The sequence below is a fragment of the Nothobranchius furzeri genome, chromosome 5 (genome assembly GCF_043380555.1).
Source record: "Nothobranchius furzeri strain GRZ-AD chromosome 5, NfurGRZ-RIMD1, whole genome shotgun sequence".
NCBI classification, from domain to species: Eukaryota; Metazoa; Chordata; class Actinopteri; order Cyprinodontiformes; family Nothobranchiidae; genus Nothobranchius; species Nothobranchius furzeri.
Window position 1 is genome coordinate 7,898,754 of NC_091745.1, and position 26,365 is coordinate 7,925,118.

The window sequence follows — 26,365 nt, forward strand, 5'->3', positions numbered from 1 at the left end:
CAGAGCCTGATGAGCTGCTGTACAGGTGAGTCGTGTGTGTGGAATCAGAGAAACCACTAAAACATGCTGGACACCAGACCTCCAGGAGCAGAATAGAATACCCTTGACTCGAGCTAAAGGCTCTGGTATATAACCACTTCTGTAAATGTTAAATATAGTGCATGGTGGCGCAGTTGCCTCGCAGCACGAAGGTCGCAGGTTCGAAACTCGGCTGCGGCCTTTCTGCGTGGAGTTGCGTGTTCTCCCCATGCGTGCGTGGGTTTCCTCCAGTTTCCCCCACAGATCACAACATGCCCTACAGGTTATAAATTGTAAGTCGCTTTGTCTGCCAAATAAATAAACAAGACGACAAGAATTAAATGATTTATTTTTATAACATGAAAGGTCACTGCAAAGACCAAACCTAATTTCATTTTTACAAATGTGATAGAAAAGGTGAAAACTTGAATATCAAAATGATTTCATCATTTTAGAAAAGGACATCAAGGCACCGACAAAAGAGAAGGTATCAGCCTTTTTCTGCCCAGACCGTGTGGCAGCAGTCTGAAAACGGGTGTAAAAATACAGTACTCTGAACGTGTAAAAGTGAGGTAAGCACCCTTGAGCCGCCCACTGCTTCCCGTGTACGCAGCACCACTTGTTTCATAGGTGAAAGCCAACATCTGCTCCACACATGGCTTCATTCTTCTACAAAACCAGCACACAACTTGTTTTTAAACTGGGGACCACATTACGGTTATGGCAGTCACAACACCCCAGCAGGAACAGTTTTGATAGATCTATTGACATTTGCTGGAATTTTACTAATATAATTATTACTGTTAAATGTAAACAAATCCTTCCTGGTGTGGCACTTTTATTACCCCGTTAGCTAAAGTCTAGCTGTGTGTGTACGGGAAGACGGGGGCTTTAATGAGCTGTTCGTTTTAACAGTTTTAAGGGGACTTCGTCTACATAGATACAATTTTCAGATTCATAATCAACTGCAAAAACATCACATTACAATGAATGTGACCACCACTGAATATGCTCATAGCCACTGGACTAGAAAAGATGCTAAACCAGTGGCTACTCACCAACACATGTGAATAAAGCTTTGCTGGCATACGGACATAATGATGAGGTGAATGGTGGAAAGGTCCGAAATGTTAAATGACTTGAAAGACACAGAACTGCAAAAAAATAAAATAAAATCGGGATTTATCAGGTTTTATAGCCAAAGAGGGAGCTTAATGACTTTGTACCAAGTAAAAAATAAATTAATAAAATTCGCCCTCTTCTTTAAAGTCTCATATCCTCCTTCTGATTTTGCACAAGTAATCGTGCACAGCTCACTTAGTCAGTAGCAATGGTGATCATGGGCACAACGGTCAAACTCCCAGTTTCCTACTCCGATGTGAGACGAAGCGCGGCGCTCCATTAAGGAGTTCCTGTTCTTCCCTCTGCCATGTCGTCCCTCAGTCGACCCAGTGATCTCCTTTCTTTGCTCATGCTCCTTCAGTGACAGCTCTGCTCATCGCTCTCCGCGCTGCTCTCTGAACGGCCCTCACATCCTGCGAATGACTATAACAGTAGTAAGAACCCCAGCCAGGAAAACGCCCACCGTCTGCCATGTGGGAGTGCCAAAGTGGGAACGAATGCCCTCCTGAAACCCAGACACGAGCGTTAGCATCCAGCCTGACGAGAGTACGACTGCCGACTAAATGATTTGCATGACTTACCCAGCCACCTTGTTCTCTGATCCAGTTGATCACGTGATCCCGAAGGTAGTCAGAAGTCCAGCTGATGATGGTTCTGATAAGCGTAGGGATGTGGGTGATGAGAGCCTGCAGACATGTGAGGAATGCTGTTGAATGATCTGCTTTTACAGGAAATTATGTAAAACAGGAGCTTCTCTTACTTTGATGACGAGTCGACAGGCAAAGTAAAACAGCGCCACCACCCTGCCCCAGTTGAATCTTCCATCTGAAAAGATCTCATAGGCGACTTTTACAAACACCTCTTTTGAGGGAGTAAGAGCCGAGTCATTTATCATCCTAGGGAAAAACATCACGTGATGCTTAGGGAAATGATAAATCCTAAATTTTACCTAAAAACAGTTTTGTGAACTGTGCTAGAACAAGAAACTACCTTTGTAGCTCTGTGTTTGAGTCCAGCTCATCTCCGATCTGCTGTAGGCACTGAGCAAGTTTTTTATGATTCGGGTCACACAGCTCTGCTGCACCCAGCTCTTCCCTCAACACTACAGCATCGGCTCCTCCATGTCGGCGGACCCGCTCGAAGATGAAGCTACGCAGACACACACACACAACAAAAGATGTTAACCGAGAAGTTAACGGTTACATTAAGGAAAGGCAACATTTAAAAATTACTGTAAATGTTCAACTTTGAGGAAAAACAGCATTAAAAACAAATTAAGACACAAAATAAAATGTTGAGAATTACCAATATAAAGTTACGAGACAAAGCTTGAGGAAAATATAGTCCTAATTTCTTTTCTTCAGCACAAACATGTAAAGCACCACGATAACTCATACCTAGACTACAGAGAGAGAAAAGCGAGTGAGATCCACAGCAGTCATGACCTGGGGGCTCGTTTATAAAGCTTGTTGGTTTTTACACACTTATACACACTCTCTCTCACCCTACCTCCCTCTCCCTCACACACGTCAGTCCTCACCCGTCTCTGAACTGAGAATGAAAATGAGAATCAGAACAAAAATATGCTATTTTTAGAGTTTCACCAGAGTTAGTTCAAAGGAATGTCTGCATGTTATAAAGCTATAATGGTCTGACACGCACCGCGCCACGGCATGACTGGTGTTAACCAAACCATAGACGTGCGACGCACACACTCGTGTACATCAGGGGTCAGTGTGATCACCGAACAGATATAAAAATGCTGCAGGGACACTCGTGCATGACGATTCATGATGAATGTGCTCTGAAGATCAAGCCCATGGGCAGGATCCGGATGGGGAGAGTTTTTCAGAGAACGTGAAGATTTCTCGGCCAATGATGGTAACTGTCTGATCAGCTGATCTAGCCTCCATAGAGCAGTCCTATTTGATCTATGTGCTGAACTGGGCCCGGCATTAGATTGGCTGAACTGCTGGAACCTTGTTGCATCTCTGCAGCTTTTGACCACTCTCGGGTTTCCTGCAACCAACTTGTCCCAGCAGGAATTAACAGACAGGCGAGATGATATTTGTTTGATAGGATGAACAAATATGACATTTCCTGCCTAAAGGCCCTTTGGATGACATCGTTAAAATGACTGGTGTCATCTCTTTCTCCATCTTATGATCTGACCATTTATTTTTAAAACGTTTTCCAAACAGAGTACCGGTATTCAACGCTGTGCCACTCTAAACCAAATGAATGTATCTCTGTGCCTCTACGTCTCTCAGAACCTTGATTTGAATATGAGCGAAATAGTGTTTTCTATACTTTGGTTGCCACGGTTACACATGTCATAGATGAGCCGCCTTATGTAAATGCTAAATATTGATACGGTTCTTTTCACTGAACATTCATGGTAGAATGTGGGTTTGTAGGAGGCGGGATGCCAGCACATTTTTGTAGGAAGGGTGTGTTTTATAAAGAAGAAATGTATTTTTTAATATGGCACATCTATTTAGATAAAAATCAAAGCGCTTCAATTTAAAGGTATGGAGCACTGAAAAACTGTTTTTAATTATTATTTCCGATTATAAATCAGTCATGCAGGCTGAATATGAAAATAGTCTCCTACACCTATCTTGCAGCATGCTGCATATTGTTGGAACCCACGTTTTTTTTTTTTTTTCATTTTTATTTGCGGTTTTTAATGGTTGAAGGTTACAATACTTGATTACTGCCCATGTGTATATACATGTATTATTTTTCTTCAAATTATTCTCTTAAGTGTTAGTGCTGCAGTAACAAGTGAATTTTCCCACTGTGGGATCAATAAAGTCTATTCTTTCTAAAACATCAACAAAGTAAACAGTCAGTGGTAGAGTCGTGTTGCTGTTATCCAATTCGAGGCGAAGTGTCCAAATATCACGAAATAAGACTCCAAATCCTGTCGTGTTAAGCTCTCCTCCGATGTGGAATTCTGGTAGTTCCTGAAACAAGCACATCTGCGCCTAGTACGAGCATGGCTTGCAAGCATTCATTACTACTAGAGATCACTGCAAATACATAGGTCAAACAAGTGTCGAACACCTTTAAAGATGAATAAAAAAGATCAAAATACAGGAAACATTTTAAGATTTTAAATAATAACAAAAATGAAAATAAAAAACTGGAGTCTAAAAAATACAGAAATGACATAAACACCACATTTTGTCTTTCAAGCTGTCTTTTGATGTTGGACACTTGACGTTTTATGTTCATCGTTTCATTGATAAGGTCTATTTTGAGCAGTACAAAATAAAAATCATCAGTTGTTAAATTTTTGCAGAAAAGAATGCATATTTGTGGCTTACGATGACTTAACCTGGGGTATTTGGCCTTATCCTGAAAACTTTGGACATCCCTGCTCTAAAATGACTATAACTGAATTGTAGGTCTATTTACCAGCAATAAATGCAGCATCAACGTCAAAATGAATATGCCAAGTTTTACAAAGCACCTACACCCAGTCAGTAACGAGCATTAATCAGTAATTATTAAATTGGAGACACCTTCCTCCATACCATTTCTACACTTTAAAGACGAAAATAACATAAGTGTATACTCACTCCTTTAACAATAAGGTTCCTACTTCCAGTATCTGTTCACTGGAATTTCCTGGAAGACAAAGGTCAGGTTCATGAGTCACGTCTTCCAATTCACACATGTTTTGAAAACGACATTAAAGTTGATCACGTTCAAACAGAAACTCGATCAATTAATCTCTAAAATAGCTTTTGTTATGCGTCTTTACTGACTTGATTATAATGTCTGGTGTATTTTTGCCCTTGTCATTTTCGATGTTTCCAGTTCACATCACAAAGACTATTTTAGCTAAATTAAACAACGCTTGACATACTCCTGACGCTTTTTAGCTAAAGGGTAGCCTTATATAACATATTTCGTGTGTAAGCACACACTTTTTCTTAATTTAATGTTTTTCGCTCAGTCGCTGATGTAAGGGAATCTCTTCCATGAAAAAATACGTCCAGCAAGTGATGCTAGCTAGCGTTTAGCTGCGCCGCTAAGCTAACATCCCAGGTAACATTGCTACCGTTAACACAATCGATCTAAAACCAAAAACCAGGAGCCATTTGTTAATTCATCAGATTTCCTACACCTACCACAAAGTTAGAAAACCTGTCACATCTTATTCTATTTTATAATATAGCGGATGCGAGTACCTTGATCTCCTCCACCCGCCGCCTGTGACGCCATCTTGTTCGTCTGCTTTCTACTTCCGTAAAATCACGTGACCACGTTTAACTGTTCCCGCTGGATGTTGCTCTGTTGCTCTGGGGTGACATCATTCAGCCATGGGCATGCGGAATTGACAGGTTGTTTTGTTTATTTCTGTCAGTTCAAAACGTACAATAATATAAGTGCTACAATACAAAATAAGTGCCCTCAGGCATTTTTATGTACCAAAAGTGACCTAAAGTTACATGTGGAAGCTTTTGCTTCTTCTACAGACCTTTTAACAATTAAATATTTGGTAAATAATAAAAAAAGTACAAATGTAAGGTAAATATTTTTACAAATCAATAGAAAAATAGAAATAAAAAACATTAATTAATAAAAATCATTGTTTGTTTTGAGTGCTGTTTTCTATTGTATCACTTGAATTTATTACAGTTGACACAAATCTTTTTTGTGGAAATATGAAGTCTCATTTAAGTTAATTATAATTTACCCTGATCTGTTACTTCTAGACAGTTTAAATGCTAAACAATACATGAGCAACGAGAACAGGAACATTATAAAATAACTACTTAATCTGTAAACTTGAAAGCATTTTATCAAATAACACATGGCTAGTTGTTAGTCATTTTATATAGTTAAAAATTATTATTACTTATCCTTTTGCAGTATTTGTGATTGTCATGTCCCCCGTACAATGAAGAAAATGTCAAATATTTGAACATTAGTATTTGAATAAAATGATATTTTGGAAAACTGACACCAATTTCAAGCCCCCAAGATCCACATGACTTCAGAAAACACGAAGGCTGAAAAACAACAAATGTAAACATACATTTTTTCTGCATAGACAAAGTAGATATGTGGCAGAAAGAAGCAAAGAATCACTGATGGGTCAAGGTTTAATTGGAAGCCACATTAAGGTCCCAATTAATGTCATAAAATAAAATGAATCATGTACACATATCTCTGAAGTATGCAGCCTTGAAAAGACTAGGTCCTCTATGTGGAGATAAAGTGAGTTTTTGGCAGATTGTGCTGAACTTATTTCATAAAATAAACTTCAGTTAAGACACTTTTGCCATTCCTTTCTTTTGATGGAGTTCCTTCTACTGTAGTTCTCCCCGTCTGCTTTTTGATCTCCACTCACATTCTGAGCATGACAAAAATAGCTGTTAGAAATCCAGCCAGGAAAACCCCTACTGCCTGCCAAGTAGGAGTGCTGAGGTAAATGGCCTCCTAAAAATAACAAAAATATTATTATTTTGATTTTCATAAATACGAGCATAAGTCTCTAGTAAATCTGTTCAAACAGCATTTCCGTACCCAGCCACCTTGCTCTCTTATCCAGTTGATCAGATTTTCCCGGAGGTAGTCGATGGCCCAGCTGATAATAGCTTTTATCTTTTCAAGCAGTCCTGCTTCATGTGCCTGAGTAAAAGATGTTTCTTATGTGGGAATGTTTCCATAACACAGAAAATTAATTATAACAGAGGCAGGTCACTTACTCTGATGACCAGTTTACTGGTCAAGTAAAAGAGTGCAGCCACTCTGTACCAGTTGAAATTTCCATCTTTAAAGAGCTCATAGACAATGTCACAAAAATCTTTGAATGAAAAGCTGAGCTCTGGGTTCTTCATAATCCTAGAGAAAACACCATGTAATTAGTTATGGTACGGCAATATACTGTTGTAATTAAAAAAGAATATACGTACACACACACACACACACACACACACACACACACAAGCACATAGATTGGTGGTTTACCTTTTTATTTGTTCATTTCTATCCAGCTCATCTCCAATCTTTTGTAGGCACTGAGCGATCTTATTATGGTTTGGGTCATGAAGCTCTGGTGCCTCCAGCTGCTCCCTGGTCACAGTAAAACTGTTTATGTGTCGCTCAATCCACCTGTAGATGAAACTAGAGAGGGACACAAAAACACGTTAAATGATTATTGATTAATAAAATCTATCTAGTGGTGATAGTTTCACTAACAAACAAAGAGAAAAATGCAGTTGAATGTTTGTACTTACTCCCGTAACAGCTTAACTCCCAGATCCAGGATCAGATCTTTAAAACTCCCTAGAAGAGAAAGCTCAGTTAAGCATCATGTCAAACACCATCTATGCATCATACAGCTGGATCATACTGAAACTGACAGAGCCGTGTGATAACATTTATGGATATAGCTCGACAAGTGATAACAATTTGCTTACAATCGTAGAAAAGACTATTTGTTATTGGTTGGCTACATTCCCTCATGCTTATCTAATTATAGGAGGTGATTTTAATGTCACTTTGGACAACACCATGGATAGGTGGCCACCAGGTCCTCAATCTAATGCTAATATACACCTAAAATCAATAAAGCAAAGATTTGATCTAATAGATATTTGGAGGGAAAAATACCCACATGACAGAATTTTTAACTGGGGTAAAGAACCAGACAATCAAGAATAGATTTTTGGTTAGTTTCAAATAATCTCGATGAATCTGTTAAGGTTGACATCCTCTCGACCCCTTTGACTGACCACAAGGCCATCCAAATGAACATTTCTTTACTTCCTTCTTCCGCCACACGCCAACATGATGCATACTGGAAACTCAACAGTTCCATCTTGTGTCATGACGTAGTAAAAACCAAGGTTAAGGAACTAATACAAGCTTTTGGGAATGAGGCCCAAGCTGAAAAAGCATATGGAAGTAAATGGGAACTTCTAAAGTTTGAAGCTGGAATTTTTTTTAGAAAATACTGAGGTGAGCTAGCAAAATGCAAACGTTATGAAGAAGAAAATTTCCTTTGATGTTATTAATTGAAGGTCATGTTATTTGATTATTAATTGTTTTAGTTTAAAACACATTTTAGTGTCTGATCCAAGTCCAGGTTATTGTCAGGATCTGCTACGACCACTCTGACTCTCGGGTCTAGTCCACACGTAGCCGGGTTTTTATAAAAACGAATATCCGCCCCTCCAAAAACTTGCATCCACACCACCTCGTTTTAAAAAGAAACTGTCCACATGTACCCGGATAAATACATTGTTAAGGACATGCCAGACCTGTAGGCGGCAGTACTTCCCCCGTTATTAACCTCGTCCTTCGTCTGTGGTCTTCCGCAAGGAGCAGTAATTCCGCTTGCAAAAACAAACGAGCAAAAAGCGCTTGGACAATTGATAAAGCGAGCGAACAATAAACTAACAAAGACCATCAACTTATTTCATCATTTCAACTTAGACACAGCAAACCCCTAAGTGTTATGTTTCTAAGTTATATATGTTTTCGTCAGTTTTTTGTTTATTTCTTGTTTTTTTGTTTAATAGTTTCCTAATGTTGCATGTATGTTATTGCAATTGTGAACAACTGTAAAATGTGATCCATGGATATATTGAATGTATTTTCTGAATGTATCGACAACAAGTTAATAAAACCTGTTAAAAAAATTGATAAAGCGAGCGCAGCTCTGAGGGCATCCATGCTGTTGGCTAGTGTAAACACAGGTCGCACACATGAAGTCAGCATTTTTTTTGTCACGGAAAGTGACGTTGCAGACCTTAAAACTCCGGTTTTGTCTGTCCACACGCAAACACCCAAAACGGAGAAAACGCAGATCTTCACTTTGGCCGGAGTTTTAAAAAAGATCCGTTTTCGTGTGAAAAAACTCCGTTTTCGTGTGGATGACAGGCCAAAACGTAGAAAAATATCTACGTTTTGGCAGATCCCCGGCTACGTGTGGACAGGGCCTTGGTCTCATCTACCCATGCCCCTTGTTTCTTCTTCTCCTTTTGGAGTTTTATTGGCAGTTGGCAAACAACAAATGGTGCATTACCGCCACCAACTAGTGTGGAGTGTGGTCTGGAAGAGCAGCCTCAAAACATAACCAAACAGGGAAAAAAAAAAAAACTCAAAGTCTCCCAAACACCCTTGTCTCTCTCAAAAACCGAAATAAAATCTGAAAACAGTCACTCCTTGAATTTTGTCTCAATAAATCAACAAGATCCAGTTTCACTTTCATCTGACCAAGAGTGTGAACCATTGTCCTCCTTTCCGCCTGATATTTCTGACAATGTAATATAACATGATCTATTGTTTCGTCTTCTCCACAGTAATCACATTTCCCTGTATTATGTTTCCCTATCATGAATAATGTATTATTTAACCCAGTATGTCCAAACCTTAGCCTAGCAATGATCACCTCCTCTCTCCTACTCCTTCCAGTGTTTCTCATTTCTCCCACTCTTCTTTGAATGTCATACAACCATCTTCCCCTCCTTTCCTCCCTCCCATTGTTTTTGCCATTTCTTCTTCATTTCTTGCCTTATTATGCTCTTGATCTCTCTTTGACAATAGTGAATATCTAACTGAACCGATGCATTTATTGTTGCTCCCTTAGCCAACTTATCGACTCCTTCATTACCTCTGATTCCACAATGAGCTGGAATCCATAAAAAATGTGTTACAAGTCCCATCATGCTTATTCTATAAAGTGTTAGCTGAATCTCTAGTAGTATGTCTGGTCTGCTTTCTGAATGGCTGCACTTTAAACTGGTTAATGATGAGCTGGAGTCTGAACAAATAACTGAGAATAATGGTCTGTTTTCTTCCACCCATTGAACAGCTAACAGTATTGCGAGCATTTCACCTGTGTATACTGATAATCCATCACTCACCCTCCTTTTTACTCTAACATGAAACTCAGGAACAATAAAAGCTATGCCAATATGATCTGCAGTATTCTTTGATGCATCTGTATATATTTTTACAAAGTTATAATAGTGATCGATATAATCCTGTGCTGTATGTGAGTTTAGTATGAACGACCCATCCTTATTTTTTTTCTCTCCAACAAAGTTAAATCAACAGCCGCCTCAGGAAGAATCCATGGTGGAATGGCAGGTAATGGAACTCTTTGACCGATTATAAACTGATCTAACTTAAGTTCTGCATGGTGCATGGTGGCTGCATGGCTGCATGGTGGCGCAGTGGTTAGCACTGTTGCCTCGCAGCACGAAGGCTGCAGGTTCAAAACTCGGCTGCGGCCTTTCTGCGTGGAGTTGCGTGTTCTCCCCATGCATGCGTGGGTTTCCTCCGGGTACTCCGGTTTCCCCCACAGATCACAACATGCCCTATAGGTTAACTGTTGTACGTCGCTTTGGATAAAAGCGTCTGCCAAATGAATAAACATAAACATAAGTTCTACTGGTTATTTGATCATCACCCATCCAAAACTTGTTTCCTTCTTTTCTTTCTCCCAGCAAGGTTTTAGTATGTCTCGTGTTGGATGATCTTCTTCCTGACCCTGAAGATTCGCCCAATAATTTAAAGCTATTTGTTCTCGTCTGATTGCTATTGGCATCTCACCCATCTCCACCTGTAACGCAGCTACAGGGGGTGTTTTAAATGCTCCTGTACAGAGTCTCCGTGTCTGATTCTGGATAGACTTTAATTTCAAAAGAGTAGTATTTGCTGCTGAATTATATGCTACACACCCATAATCTAATACAGATCTGATCAAGCCATTATATATGGCCTTCATAGACTTCCTGTCAGCACCCCATTCACACCCAACTAAACAGCTCATTATATTTAGAACCCTTTTACTCTTATCCATTATACTCTGAATATGAACACCCCAAGTCAACCTTTCATCAAACCATACGCCTAAGAATTTAAATTTATTTACCCTTTCTAACTCTTGACTATATAATTTAAGTTTAACCCTCTGATGCATGAATTATGAAATCTTCAACCATGATTTTTTAAACAATTTTTTATTCATCTTTAGGTGTGAATGAAACAAATTTCAACAAATATTTTTTGTAACATTTTGTTAATTTACAAATAATTTATTACATGTCCGCCCCAGTGGACAGCGTGCATTCTGAACATGAAATATGGTGGCTTGGCTTACTGAAGTCCAAATGGAGGGGCTCAAATGCAATAAAGTCTTCAACAGCTGTGCTTAATAGCAAAAATAAATAAATAACAATTTTGAGTACCTGTCCACTGTAGTGACCATTATGCATCAAAGGGTTAAGATCCTCTCTTACTTTTTTCCTTGTAAAGAACAACGTTTTAGTTTTATCTACAGAAAATTTAAAACCCCATTTGTATGACCATTCCTCCACTTTGCCTATTGCTTCTTGAAGTTTCTTTACAATAAACTACATTTTTCCCTCTTTTCCAAATTGCCCCATCGTCTGCAAAAAGTGAAAACCCCTTCCCATCTTTTATACAATTAAAAACATCATTTATCATTAGAGAAAAAAATAACAGGCTCACAATACTACCTTGCGGTGTACCATTTTCCACAGGAAACTTTTCAGACAAAACCTTCCCAATTCTCACTTGAATTTGTCTTCCCATTAAAAAGTTCTTGATCCATTCAAACATTCGTCCAGTAATACCCATTTTTCTGATTTTAATTAAAAGGCCTTCTCTCCACATCATATCATAAGCTTTTTCAATATCAAAAAAGACAACAACTACACTCTCTTTGTTTATTTGTGCTTTCCTCACTTCATGTTCTAAACATAAAACAGGATCCATTGTATTCCTTCCTCTTCTAAAACCACTTTGATAGTTAGATATGTATCCTTTACTTTCAATGTAGTACAATAATCTTTCATTTATCATGCACTCCATTATCTTACAAATATTAGATGTTAACGCTATAGGTCTGTAGTTTCCTGGATTGGTATTATCTTCTCCTGGTCTTCTTATGGGTACAACCACCGCTTCCTTCCAGCTTTGTGGCAATATCCCACCCTCCCAAACTCTATTATATAATTCTAACAAAATTTCTTTAGCTTTATCACTAAAATGGCTTATCATAATATAACAAATCTGATCCTTACCTGGTGCTGATACCTTGGATTTTTGTAAAACCCGATTTAATTCTGTTTTTGTAAATAAAATATTTAACAAGTTATCATTATCTTCACCCTGTTCCAATAACTCTATATATTCCAGAAATGTATTTTCTCTTCCTCTTTGATCTTCTACACTAACATTATCTAAACTATGAATTTTAACAAATGTCTTAGCTAACAAATTTGCCTTCACATCGTCTTTTACTGCCCTTACTTCACCATCACTTAATATTGGATATCCATACTTTAACTGCCACAATGTAAATTATGTCAATTTGTTTGATTTATTGTGTTATGTATATATCTTATTTCCCTTGTCTATTGTTGTTTTTTTTTGGGGTAGGAACTAAGTTTCATGCTGTGTTGCGCTCGGCCCATTATGGGTGACGAAAAGGGAAGTCAAAGGGCATGTGAAAAGAAGCTAAGCTATAACCTACGCAGTCACAGGAATGAATAAATAAGCAGTTTAAAGTAAGGGAAAGCTGTAGAGAAGACGAAGAAGAAATTGCGAATAACTTTTGTTAAGTTTTGTTCCTGAAGCGGATTCACTCCCTTATGGTTACGTGCAGCCAGCGAGGTACGTTAACTGTGTTAATTTATCGTATTTGTTAACTTGGGCTATTGTTTATTTGTAATATTTATGTTTGGTTATTCTGTACTTTGGTGTAATGACAGTTTGGCGGTGGATTAATGGTGTTTTGGAAGAGAAGTGTGAAGGAAGAATAAATCCATCAGTGAATGAAAAACCGTGGTGTCGTCTATTAACCGGAGGGAGCGAAAGTCAAACTCGAGGCCCAAACATGCCCTATCAGCGCAAATTCTGCAGCTCATCATGACGGGAACACAGATAAGCCACTGTTTAGGCCACACAGGTTCATAAGGTTTTCATGAAGAAGTCTATAAGTCAGACTCTAAAGTTTTGGTCTGAAAAGTGACACAAGAGTTGAAAACTAAGAGGGACTATGTATAACCTGGCAGCCACGGTGTTTCACGTACATGAATGTGCACTTAAGTAAGAGATGTAAGTTCATGTTCAGTTGAATAATAATAGTTGGCTCTTAAGGAGCAGAAGTACACCTTGTACATTTGGTAGACATCCACAGTTTGTATTTACGGTTCAGTGTCTCTACAAGTTCGGTGTGTGACAGGTTATAATAATAACTCTGTTAAGTGTACTTACTCTGTAATATTCTACATGGAGAGTGACTTTAGTTAGTTAAGCCCCTTATTCAGTATTGACAAATAGTGTTGCAGCTTGCTCTTGTATGTTGCCTGTGTACAAATAATCAAAATGTCACATACAAGTAAAGAAGCTCAGGGTGCAGCAGCTGCTCTGGAAGAAGACACCAAGTTAGAGCAGACAGATTAATCAAATATCGGGCAAAATATATCACCACCTGAAGTGCCTCGTAGAAGTGAAAGAGCCCGGACATTAACAGAAAAGGGAAAGGAGTTTCAGAAAGAGCAAATCAAGGGGCTAGTGCTTCGCTTTGACAGCAAATATGAACGATGGAAAGCTCTAATTAAGGTAGCTAAAAGATCTGTGTTAAAACAGGATCCTAGTGACATCCTACAAGAACACATCATCGGTATTCAAAGGGAATTATCTGAATTGAACATTGCTTATGATGACTACCGAAAAATTGATCAACCATCCCATGACATGCGCCGCAAGATGGATAACTGCATCTCGATCACCAAGACTGTATTACGAAATGCTCAATTTGAAATACAGGGTACAGCTGAGGAGTTGATTTGGACAGACCACAGTTCTGTATTCGCATCTTCAACTTCCAGTGTTTCACTTTCTGCCTCTAATGGTTCTAAAGCATCTTCTATTCACTCAAATGTATCTTCACTTAGAAGACAAGAAGCTGCTGCCGAGTATGCAGCTACACGGGCTGTACTGCAGATTATGACTGAACAAGAGGACCACCAAGAGAAGCTGCAAAAGCTTGAAGCTAAAGAGAGGTTGTTCATCGCAGACCAAGAAGCAGCCGCATTAGCTCGTCGTCTTGAAGGAGAAAGAGAAGAAAACGAACGCAGGCTAGAAAGAGAGAAACAAGAGGCCGCTCTCTTAAAGAAACAGCAAGAAGAGAATGCTGCAAGAAAGAGGTCTGTAGAGAACCTAAAGAGAGAGCTTGATCGTTTAGAGAATTTGAAAAGGATGAATGCAGCCAAAGCAAGGCTTCAAGTGTATGATGAGAATGAGCTCAGCCCAGAACAAGGGAATGCTCCACAGAGCCTAGATCTACATAAGGTTATGCAGCCACTCAGCCAGATGAAATCTGACAACTGGCACTCACAATCACCAAAGGACGCAGTGCCAACACGTGCTTCAAGACAGCACAGGAGAGCTTGTGAAAGTCTTAGCTGAGGCTTTATCAGCAAATAGGCTACCCATTCCAGAGCCCACAGTTTTTAATGGTGATCCACTCAAGTTTAATCATTAATCGAAATCATCCTTCCAAACTCTTATTGAAAGGAAAAATATTTCAAGTTCAGAGAAAATATTCTTTATTCAGAAATATGTTGGAGGAGCAGCTAGTGAGGCATTAGAAGGTTATTTCCTGATTGGTTCAGATACTGCATATGTAGCTGCATGGGGACTGCTCAATGAGATACGGCCAGCCTTTTATGATTGCAAAGGCCTGCCGAGACAAATTACATGCCTGGCCAAAAATAGCGTCAAGAGAGAGCGCTGACTTAAGGAAATCTGTGGATTTTTTACGCAGTTGTGAATGTGCCATGACTCACAATGAGCGTATGCGTATTCTTGATGATGACGTCGAAAATCAAAGGCTGACAGCCAAGTTGCCTGATTGGTTAAGCAGCAGATGGAACCGAAAAGCCACACAGTATCATCTGGAGCATGGGAGGTTCCCAGATTTCAAGTATTTCGTAACTTTCCTGACCTTGGAGGCTAGTATTGCTTGTAACCCTGTTACATCTTACTATGCTTTGCGGCAAGGGGAGCAGGAAAGGACAAGATCTAAACCGCAGAATGTAGTGACCCCAAAGAGCCAAGCAGCAAGTGCAAGGATTTTTACCACTAACACCACTGAGAAGAACATAAGCACATGTATGTTTTGTAAGAAAACCGGACATGTCTTGCACAAGTGTCGTAGACTAACTGCAAGGCCAGTTGCTGACCGAGTGAAGTTCATTCAAGGTGAGAAACTGTGTTTCGGCTGTTTGAGTCCTGGCCATCAATCCAAGAATTGCAGCAACCGAATGGTCTGTGACACCTGCTCTAAGCGCCACCCCACATGCTTACATGAGGATCGCTCAAAACAACAAGAAAATGATGGGACAAGTTGCATTAAGGAAAGAAAGCTACAATCGCTGCAAGACACCATTCAAGAAACCACATCCAATAGAGTTGTACATGATGGTAACAGTGCTCAGCCTTCAGCAATAGTTCCTGTTTATGCGTCAATGCCTGGTAATTCAAATAAAGAGGTCCTTGTCTATGCTCTGTTAGATTCACAAAGTGACTCTTCATTCATTCTTGAAGAAGTAGTGGATGCTCTTGATGTTAATGCAGAGCCAGTCAAGTTGAAGCTGTCCACAATGTCGTCCAAGGAGACAATTGTACCATGCAAAAGAATCAAAGGTTTACAAATAAGAGGGTTATCTTCTTCTAAGAAGATCACAGTGCCAACGGTCTACACTCGTGAATTCATACCTGCCAATTGCACACACATTCCAACATCTGAGACAGCAAGGGCACGGCCTCATTTAGAGCATCTTGCAGAACACATTGCCCCACCGAAGAACTGTGAAATCGGTCTTCTTATTGGGTATAACTGTCCACAAGCACTGATGCCAAGAGAAGTTGTATGTGGTGAGGACAACCAGCCCTTCGCACAGAAAACTGACATAGGCTGGAGCATAGTAAGCTATGGTGATCCAAGTGAAAACTACAGTGATGCGATTGGAGTAAGTCACCGCATCATTGTAAGGCAAGTGATTCCTGAACCCAAAGTAACAAGTAATCTGAAGAGCAACGTTCATTATGTTTTCAAAACAAGAATTAAAGAACTGACTGCTTCAGAAGACGTACTTAAGGTGCTGGAATCGGACTTCAGTGAAAGACTTGGAGAAGAGGCAAATCTTTCGCAAGAAGATCTCCAGTTTTTCACCAAAATGAAAGAAGAAATTAGACACAAAGAAGACGGACATCTTGAAATGCCTCTGCCTTTCAAACAGAGTAGGCCAGAGTTACCAAATAACAAACCATGTGCTGTCCAACGCCTTAAGTGCTTGGAGAGGAGGCTCAAGAGAGACCAGAAATATCAGGCAGATTACATGAACTTCATGAAGGACATTATCAGTCGTGGTGAAGCAGAAAGGGTCCCAGAAGAGGAGCTTGATAGACAATCAGCTTGGTATATTCCTCACCATGGCGTATACCACCCTCAAAAACCAGAGAAACTGTGAGTGGTCTTTGATTGCTCGGCAAGATTTCAAGACATGTCATTGAATGACTACCTTCTTACAGGTCCTGAGCTCACAAACACCTTGGTGGGAGTTCTTTGTAGATTTCGAAAGGGCCCAGTCGCTGTTATGTGTGATGTGGAACGAATGTTCCATCAATTCCATGTAAAGCCTGAAGACCAAGACTACTTGAGGTTCTTATGGTGGGAGAATGATAATCTCGAGGCTCCACTATCAGTTTTTCGGATGAAAGTCCATTTGTTTGGAGCAGCTTCTTCACCTGGCTGTGCCAATTTTGGACTTAAACATCTAGCCACAGAAGGTCAGGATCGATTTAACGAAAGCACTGTCAGGTTCATCCGAAGAAATTTTTATGTTGATGATGGACTGGTAAGTGTAATGTCTGATGCGGAGGCAATTGAACTGATCAAGGAAGCTAGAGAGCTTTGCAGTGCAGGCAAGCTTAGTCTGCACAAGTTCATTTCCAACAGCAAGAAGGTATTGGAATCAATACCAAGGGAAGAATGTGCTGACAGTGTCAAAGAGCTGTACATAGATTTAGGGGAGCCACTCCTAGAAAGAGCACTGGGCGTGCAATGGTGCGTATCCTCTGATGACTTTCAGTTCAGAGTAACTGTCAAGAAACACCCAATGATGAGAAGGGGAGTGCTGTCCACAGTAGCTTTCATCTACGATCCTCTGGGTTTCGTAGCACCTTTTGTTTTGTGTGGTAAGTTGATCTTGCAACAGTTGAGTCGAGAGAAAGTTAGTTGGGATGAACCACTTTCAGAGGAGTGCAGATCACAATGGCAGTCATGGTTACAAGATCTCCATAACTTGTGTCAAGTAAAAATTAAGAGGTGCTACATACCAGCAAGCTTCATAGATGTCAAGCAGTACGAGTTACATCACTTCTCAGATGCTAGCTTCACAGGTTATGGGGAGTGCACTTATCTAAGAGCAGTGAACTCTAATGGCAGCGTACACTGCTCACTTGTCATGGGGAAAGCGCGTGTTGCCCCCACTAAGGTCACAACGATTCCAAGGCTTTAGCTGTCTGCGGCAGTGGTTGCTGCGAAGATAGGTGCTATGTTAAACCATGAGCTTGAAATAGACAACCTTAAGGAATATTATTGGACTGATTCTAAGGTTGTTCTCGGGTATATTAAGAATGATGCCAGACGCTTCCATGTTTTCGTGGCAAATAGGATCCAGAGAATCAAAGCCACCACAGATGTCAACCAATGGTATCATGTGCAGTGTGAAGACAATCCGGCGGACCATGCTTCGAGAGGGTTATCGGCAGATCGGCTCGTTGCTTCAAATTGGTTCACTGGCCCAGACTTTCTGTGGGAAAGGGAACTACTCACAACGGATGCCAAGGTGGGAGAGGTTAGTGATACTGATCCAGAACTTCAAAGGGCTCAAGTACACATCACCAGTGCAAGGACAAATAGAACATTGGTGGATCGCCTGACCAAGTTTTCTGACTGGAAAAGAGTTGTTAAGGCTATTGCTTGTCTTAAACGTCATGCTAAGCAAGTTAAGGGTCTTAGCCCCAAACTCAATGGAAGTACAAGTGTTGAGGAAAGACAACAAGCTGAACTTTTCTTAATTAGATTGGTCCAAAGAGAAGTATTCAACAGTGAAATCAAGAATTTGCAACAATGCAAGGACGTAAAATCCAGACAAAGCAAACAAGCTATGTAAATTAAGTCCATTTTTGGATGAGCAGGGTGTGCTTAGAGAGGCGGCCGCTTGACAAGAAGTGATCTTCATCCGCTCGTTAAACATCCTGCTATTCTGCCAAAAACAAGCCATGTGTCTTCTTTATTGATTAAGCATTATCATGAGAAGGTGCAGCATCAAGGAAGAGGTATGACTGTAAATGAATTGCGATCTAATGAGATATGGGTTGTTGGATGCAGTGGTGCCGTTGCCTCACATATCTTTAAGTGCGTCACATGCAGAAAGTATAGAAGGAACAAGCACGACCCAAAAATGGCAGATTTGCCAAAGGACAGAGTGGAAATGACCCCTCCATTCACATATTGTGGCATGGATTGCTTCAGACCATTCTATGTGAGGAATGCAAGAAAGGAACTGAAGAAGTATGGCCTTCTCTTCACTTGTATGTGTTGCAGAGCTGTACATATTGAGATGCTTGATGACCTCAGTTCGGAGGCTTTCATCAATGCATTGCACGTATTCATTGCAATATGTGGGAATGTTAGGCAGTTGAGAAGTGATCAAGGTACCAACTTTGTGGGCGCAAAAAGAGAGTTCATGGACTCAATGAAGAACTGGGATCATGAGCAGTTGAAGGAATATGGCTGTGAGTTTGTAATGAATCCCCCATCGTCAAGCCATATGGGAGGAATTTGGGAGAGGCAAATAAGGACAGTCAGAAGTGTCCTAACAGCAATCCTTGATCAGTCTGCTAAAAGACTTGACACCACCTCACTTAGGACATTTTTGTATGAAGTGATGGCTATAATAAATAGCAGACCCCTGACAACAGAGCACCTGAATGATCCAACAAGTCTTGAACCGCTCACACCAAATCACATTCTGCTGATGAAGTCTAACATCATATTGCCACCTCCAGGTCTGTTCGTAAGTCAAGATTTATACCTGCATAAGAGATGGCGGCAGGTGAAGTTCTTGGCGAATGAGTTTTGGACAAGGTGGAGGAGGGAGTATCTTCTTAATCTCCAGCAAAGACAGATATGGCATGGGGATAAGAAAAACATCAAGGTCAATGACATTGTTATTCTCCAAAGAGGACAGTGCTCCGCGAAATCACTGGAGACTAGCAAGAGTCACAGAGGTGTACCCCAGAGCTGACGGAAGGGTCAGAAAGGTGAAGCTGTTGGTTAGCGACTCAACATTGGACGAACGGGGAAAACATTCAACTAGGCCAGTTTATCTTGAAAGGCCGGTGCAAAAAATAGTTCTACTGGTTGAAGCTGGTGTTAAACTGTTGTAAATGCTTATAACTTGAAGGTTCAAATCTTCGAGGAAATCTCAAGTTGAGATTTGGTGGGAGTTTAACTGCCACAATGTAAATTATGTCAATTTGTTTGATTTATTGTGTTATGTATGTATCTTATTTCCCTTGTCTATTGTTGTTTCTTTTGGGGTAGGAACTAAGTTTCATGCTGTGTTGCGCTCGGCCCATTATGGGTGACGAAAAGGGAAGTCAAAGGGCATGTGAAAAGAAGCTAAGCTATAACCTACGCAGTCACAGGAATGAATAAATAAGCAGTTTAAAGTAAGGGAAAGCTGTAGAGAAGAAGAAGAAGAAATTGCGAATTACTTTTGTTAAGTTTTGTTCCTGAAGCGGATTCACTCCCTTATGGTTACGTGCAGCCAGCGAGGTACGTTAACTGTGTTTATTTATAGCGTATTTGTTAACTTGGGTTAATGTTTATTTGTAATATTTATGTTTGGTTATTCTGTACTTTGGTGTAATGACAGTTTGACGGTGGATTAATGGTGTTTTGGAAGAGAAGTGTGAAGGAAGAATAAATCCATCAGTGAATGAAGAACCGTGGTGTCGTCTATTAACCGGAGGGAGCGAAACATACTCTTTTCTTATGCCATTCATTCTCTTAATCGTTGACCAAACATTTTGTATTTTTGTCTCCCTCCCCACTGAATTACAAAAGCCCCTCCAATACTCCTTCTTTGCATTTTTAACAGTTCTTCTTACCTTAGCCTGTAATTTTTTATATTCCGTATAATTAACAAAACTTTGATTCCTCTTTAAAATTTTAAAAGCTTTATTTCGATCCTTATTAATTTCATCACAATCCTTTGTCCACCAGGGTACTATCTTCTTTTTTCCCTACCTACCTTCATCTTTATTGCCTGGTCAGCTGCCTTCAAAACTGCATTACAAACAGAAAAATTTAATGCATCAACATCAACATTCATATCTATTATTTCCACTTCCTGGTCACAAATAATTTTAAATTTTTCCCAATCTGCCTTACTAAAACACCAATTTTGTACATTCCCTGTATCATATTGTTCCATAGTCATCTCAAGTTCAGTCAGTATAGGATAATGGTCACTACCAATGGTTGTTTCTTTAATCACCTGCCACGAACAAAAACCTGCTAATGAATCCGACACTAATGTGAGGTCAATTGCTGATTCTGTACCAGCTCTAATATTTAATCTTGTACCACTTCCATCATTCAAACATACATTATTTTTTGTTTCCATCAGTTCCTCAATAACTGCCCCATTCCTATCATTGCTATTGCCCCATAAGGAACTGTGCGCATTGAAGTCCACACACCAAATTACTTTTCCCTCTAAATGTGTATCCAGTTCATCTATATCTAATATTCTGTTGCCTGGATTATAAAAATTGCTTACTTTAATATTACAATTTCTTGACCAGATTTGAATTACTATGTACTCTAACTGTGATCCTATGTGTACAGTTCTATACTGAGTTCCTTGTCTCACGAATGTCACACAACCTCCTCCATTACCTTCCTTTCTGTCTCTACGGATACCATCATAACCTGCAATAATAAAATCTAAATTAGGTTCAAGCCATGTCTCCTGAATACATACTATATCTGGTTTTATTTTGCATTTATTGATAAATCCCTTAAGTTCCTGTCCATTTGCAATCAAACTTCTGGCATTCCATTGTAATACAATCATGCTGTCCTGTCACTAGGACCTCCTGCTTTCCCTTCCTCCCCAAGTCTTTTATTGATATGTTCCCATGAAATGTCTTTACTGCCAAAAAAACCTCTCTGCACCTTTCACAATTATCTTTATTTTCTCTGTTCTGTGTTTCACTTGATCTGTACAGTTTATGACATACGCCATAAACAAAATCATCTTTTCAGAATCAGAATCAGAATCAGAATAGGTTTATTGCCATTGTCAGTGAACAAACAATTCACAAACTAGGAACTTGCTTCGGTACTAATGTGCTACATATAACATGAATAATAAGATTAAAAATAGAATAAAATAGAATAAAAAAAACTAGAATAAAACTTTCAGCTATAAAAAATGGCAGGTAATGGTAACATGGCCGATAACGTGACTTTGTGTCGAGTACAGAAGACGAGCATGGTTGTGTGTTTATAAGCTAGTCACAAGTCTAACGGCAGATGGAAAGAAGCTGTTCTTATGGCGGGAGGTTTTGGTCCGGATGGACCGTAACCTCCTGCCTGAGGGAAGCGAATCTGTTGTTGTGTCTCCACCCTGTTACGTTGTGTCTCCACCCTATTACGTTGTGTCTCCACCCTGTTACGTTGCTCCTGCTGTATCCTTCCTGCCAGTACTCATTAAACCCGATTTATTTTTGATCTGAGCTGCATTTCTGCCTCCTGGTCCAGCTCCTCCACACACGGGTCCGCCTCCACCCACACCGTACCGTGACAGTTTTGACAACAACAACAAACAATTTCCAGCCAGTCGTAGGTGGCAGTGAGGCAGCATGATGAATCGTGGAGAGGAGAAGAAGAAGAAAATATCATTTCTATCGCGCCTCTCAAGATAAAAATCACGAGGCGCTTCACAAAAACAAAAAATATAAAAAATTGTAAAAATTTAAAAAAGCATTTAGAAAATGTTTAAAAATATATTTAAAATGAGCAAGAATAAGCAATTGCGATTTAAAAGAAAAAATGTTAAGAAAGAGAGAGAGAGTGAATAGGAAAGAGGGAAATCAGTGGATCTGAGGAAGGTGGAATAGGTGGGGAGAGCAGAATAAAGAGAGAGTGGTGAAGAAGGTCATACAAAAGGAGGAGGAGGAGGGAACAAGGATGGGGGGGGGGGCGGGCACAGGGAGGGTGCTAGTTTAGAAGATGCTCTCTGAAGAGCAGGGTCCGACGAAGGACATGTGCAAAACAAGGGGTCACAGTGACTTTGAGCATTTTTAATGACCTGCTAATAGTGAGTCACATTCCAATACTTAATTAATTAATTCAATTTTATTTTTTCTATTTTGATTTGTTTATTTTAATGAGCACATTTCATTCATCATTACTTCACAATACAAACATCAATTATACCACTTTGCGCTGTATAACATACGAAAGATCAGACCATACCTAACACAACATGCCATCCAGCTCCTGGCGCAATCTACTGTCATCTCCCGCCTCGCTTTGTTTGGGTAAATGACGCATGTACGCCCGCCGCACTGTCTGGGTACGGCCTTCCCACCCCCTCCCCCTCAGACATCTGGAAGTTTTCCCTGCTGTGTGAAGGCAGCCGAAAGGACAAGTTCAGGTACAAAAGTGGTGCGTCTGAAAACACAGTTCTGGTTAAAAATCGGACTGAATTGTCCGCACATATTCCAGAATGTCAATCTGAAAAGGGTTTTAGCTTCCCAAAACCAACCTACTGTATTTACATTCAACCAAATTAACATGAATTAACGTTAGAGTTGTGACGTTCGCGAATGAAACGATTCTTTTGAACGGCTCCTAAACATGAACGATGGGGCCGAGTCACGGCTGAGGGGAGCCGATCTTTCTGTCGTTCTTTTTTTTCCTATGCGTGTTTCACACAGATGCACACAAATGAGCTCCTCCACGAGACAGAACGGTTATAGGGGAAGGGCACACCCAGTAGTGATGTGACATACACGAACGAATCGTCTTCCGGTAACAAACCTCCCCGGAAGTTGGCAAAGCTTACCCGCGCAAACCCCACCCACCGCTGTGACGGACGTAGGAAGAACGCTACCCTCAAGGACACCGGAGCAACACGTTACTCCTACCCCCACCCCCTCGGCTTCCCTTCGTTCAAAGGAGCCAGTCTTTTGATTTGAATGGCCATTTGAGGTAAGCGACTGACTAATGAGCGGCTCTGGTGAAAGAGCCATAAATCTCATCACTACTTAACCCTCTCAGGCTCAAAATAAGTTTTGATAAAAGGACAAACAACTAAGTCCTTCAGGGGTACTTCTGAGTTAAAAAATGCTCATGAAATATGTATGTGGAGTAACCAGGTAGGTAGGTTTTAACGTTGCTAATCTGCAGCGCCTGCCTCCAGAGGGTTAATATGGTTGTGTTGACATTAACTAATTAACTTACGTATAACCTAACTATAATATTAAAGCAGCAACATTGAACAGCACAAGCTAACTCTATGTGTTTCCTAAGGTCTGAGTGAGAACCCCCTATAAATGAAACAGCAGAGTGGCACAGTTGTGTCATTCCTCTGGCTGACCTCACTTATGGTGCCAACATGTCACATCAAGTAACGCCACATTTACAGTGAATGAAGTAATAACTAAGAACAACACGACCCTAGGATGATTTAGAAAGACCAATTAACCTGACAATCATGTTTGTGGACAGTGGGAGGAAGCCAGAGAGAACCCACGTGTGCACATGATGCTACGTTTTTGCAGAGAGACCCTAGGCTGGGATCTGAACCCAGAACCTCGTTGCTGCAAGGGACAGTGCTAACCACTGTGATGAAACGGCTTCTGATGAGCGCAGTGAAAATGAGGAACTGCCACTGGAGGATGGAGACGTTAATCAGGACAGTGAGACTGAGCCCGACCAAATGGTGGATATTCAGGAGGAGTCTGACCAAAATGAAGAAGATGATGAAGATTCTGCCCCAGAACCTGATCTGGATCACAGAACAGCCCGGTCTGACAAAACTCAGAAACCAAATACACACCGTAATCTATTGGGTGACACTCCTAAACTAAGGCCTAAGAGACCGATTAAACCAGTAGTTCGTTTAACCTATGATGAGCCAGGAAAAGCTAAAGATCAGCCTATCACTATTATACATAGAGGGGTTGTTATCACTATAGGCAAAGACTAAGAGCCATAGTGTAAAAAAAAAAAGGGTCATCCTACTTCCCAAGTTCTTGTAGTTCCTTGGTAGTCTGTTGAGGACACCAGACATTTAGTGGGGGGAGGGTGTAACCCGGGTTAAAAGATGCATAAATAGCAAAAGATAAGTAAAGTCTAAGAATATAAATATCAAAGAGTAAAATTCATTTGTTCAATTTTCTTGTATATTAAAAAGATCAAAGTTCATGTCAAATGGGTAAAAACCATAGACTGTACATATACATTATTATTATTGCCGTTTTCGTTTGTGACCATTACTAACGCGTGGGTTGGTTCCTTCTCTCTTTTAGTAGCTCTCCAGAGACACTCATGGGTAAGGTGAGACATTCGGAGGAGCGATGCGCCCCCTACAGGCGTAGCAGCTGAGATGAGTGCATCTCCAGCAATCTCTGTCATCTCCACTTGTTCTGGACTTGTGAACACACTCGGAAACTTTGGCAAGGCGTCTGTAGATTTATATTGGACCATATCCACGAGACCTTTGTATTACATTTTCACAATGTTCTGTTTGGATTTCTAGACTATCAGAGAGATTTGAAAAATTAACTGTTCCTATCTAATCTTATCATATTGCATGTTTTGCATCCATAAATGTAAAGTGTTAAAAATAAGACCTTCCTTTTGTGTCTTGAAAAAAGAACTCGAGCTTTATTTGAAAACGATCTCCACCTCGAACAATAACACAGCCATTAAGACACTAAGTATCTGCTCGAAATTTCAAATTTCCATAGTTCCTCATACTCAGTTGCATGTCTCATATTGTTTCCTGTTTTGATCATCATTCACATATGTTTCATAATTTGTATACAGTAACCCCTGGCGTCGAATCTGTTGGTATGTTTTTGTTGTGTTTGTACTGTTTCCACGTACTTCATATTGGACATTCAGTCATTTATGTATCTTGATTGTATTGTTAATGACCCAATACTCGAATTTAAATAAAAAAATAAAAAATAAAAATAAAAAAAGGACAGATCCGTGTGATTTCCCGTAAGGACTGCACGTGAATAACTACACTATAACCATTAACCCTAATGTAGGACCACAGTTCTCCCTTTAACTTTGCCATTGTCAAAATAACTTATTATTATTAGTACGCTTCTAAACATGAAATAAAGGAGAATGGACTGTTTTCACGACGACCTGTTGGCAACGCCGACGATAAAAACAAGCGCTCCACAACTACGGAAGCCCATGCAAATTTACTATAAATTAAGTTTACTTTTAACTAAAAGTAATATCACTTGTTATTTATTTAAAAGTTTGCCATATTATCATATTAGACTTATTTGAACGTAAAATACTGTGAGAGTTTACGTTAGCGACAGACATCATGCCCGGATCTTAATCAAACTGGTCTTCCTACACCGGTTAAACACGCTGTTTCAACATGTTTATTATTCTGACAGGTACCTTGATCTGCTCCTTCTCCCGATGCCATGTTGATGCTGATTTCTGCTCTTCCAACAGTCCTCTCATGTTAAAACTCCTATCTGGATCTTCAACTGGAGTTTCTGTTTCGTTCCCTCCTGACTGCCAGTGGCAATAAACTGAGTGGATGTATCTCCTCGCGCTCTGCGCAGGTCGAGTACTAAAGTAAACAAAGTCACGCACGTCAGCAGGGGCGGTTCTAGACCAAATTTTCCAGGGGGGCCACAGTGGGGCCAGTATTTTTTCATGGGGGCACAAGAAAAAAAATCATAATAAAAGACAATGAACAAGTAAACTATTACGGCCAATGCAGTAATGGTTTACTTGTGAAAGTAAAACTGGCATGTTTTTATGGTACTCAGATAACAATTCTGAATGCTTCACTGCAACATGTGACTT

The 26,365-nt window shown here is 40.0% G+C and overlaps 2 protein-coding genes across 3 annotated transcripts; both read right to left on the bottom strand.

The window, feature by feature from the left end:
• Positions 1-1,177: 1,177 nt before the first annotated feature.
• Positions 1,178-5,431, bottom strand: LOC107378479 (apoptosis regulator BAX). Of its 2 annotated transcripts, XM_015948713.3 has the most exons (6): positions 5,343-5,431; positions 4,728-4,776; positions 2,131-2,289; positions 1,901-2,036; positions 1,722-1,826; positions 1,178-1,645 (listed from the first exon to the last, which is right to left on the bottom strand). In XM_015948713.3, the coding sequence occupies exons 1-6, from the start codon at positions 5,374-5,376 to the stop codon at positions 1,547-1,549; spliced, it is 582 nt and encodes a 193-aa protein (XP_015804199.1). In that variant the 5' UTR covers positions 5,377-5,431; the 3' UTR covers positions 1,178-1,546. The 2 variants fall into 2 exon arrangements, with proteins under 2 accessions (XP_015804199.1, XP_054596181.1); XM_054740206.2 differs by lacking the exon at positions 5,343-5,431 and having other exon boundaries at positions 4,728-4,943.
• Positions 5,432-6,245: 814 nt separating this feature from the next.
• LOC107378480 (apoptosis regulator BAX) lies at positions 6,246-26,111 on the bottom strand. The gene is made up of 6 exons (XM_015948715.3): positions 25,949-26,111; positions 7,398-7,446; positions 7,129-7,284; positions 6,867-7,002; positions 6,685-6,789; positions 6,246-6,597 (listed from the first exon to the last, which is right to left on the bottom strand). Exons 1-6 carry the CDS (start codon positions 25,974-25,976, stop codon positions 6,505-6,507), a joined length of 567 nt encoding a protein of 188 aa, XP_015804201.1. The 5' UTR covers positions 25,977-26,111; the 3' UTR covers positions 6,246-6,504.
• Between the last annotated feature and the right edge of the window lie 254 nt (positions 26,112-26,365).

Excerpts from the sequence above, each read along its gene's own strand:
- LOC107378479 (XM_054740206.2), bottom strand. The coding sequence starts at position 4,825 with ATGTGTGAATTGGAAGACGTGACTCATGAACCTGACCTTTGTCTTCCA. Across the intron at positions 2,290-4,727 it reads GGAACCTTATTGTTAAAGGA|CTTCATCTTCGAGCGGGTCC; the intron begins GTGAGTATACAC and ends GTGTCTGCGTAG. Across the intron at positions 1,827-1,900 it reads CCTGTCGACTCGTCATCAAA|GCTCTCATCACCCACATCCC; the intron begins GTAAGAGAAGCT and ends ACATGTCTGCAG.
- LOC107378480 (XM_015948715.3), bottom strand. The coding sequence starts at position 25,976 with ATGGCATCGGGAGAAGGAGCAGATCAAG. Across the intron at positions 7,447-25,948 it reads GGGAGAAGGAGCAGATCAAG|GGAGTTTTAAAGATCTGATC; the intron begins GTACCTGTCAGA and ends TTTCTCTTCTAG. Across the intron at positions 7,285-7,397 it reads GGAGTTAAGCTGTTACGGGA|TTTCATCTACAGGTGGATTG; the intron begins GTAAGTACAAAC and ends GTCCCTCTCTAG.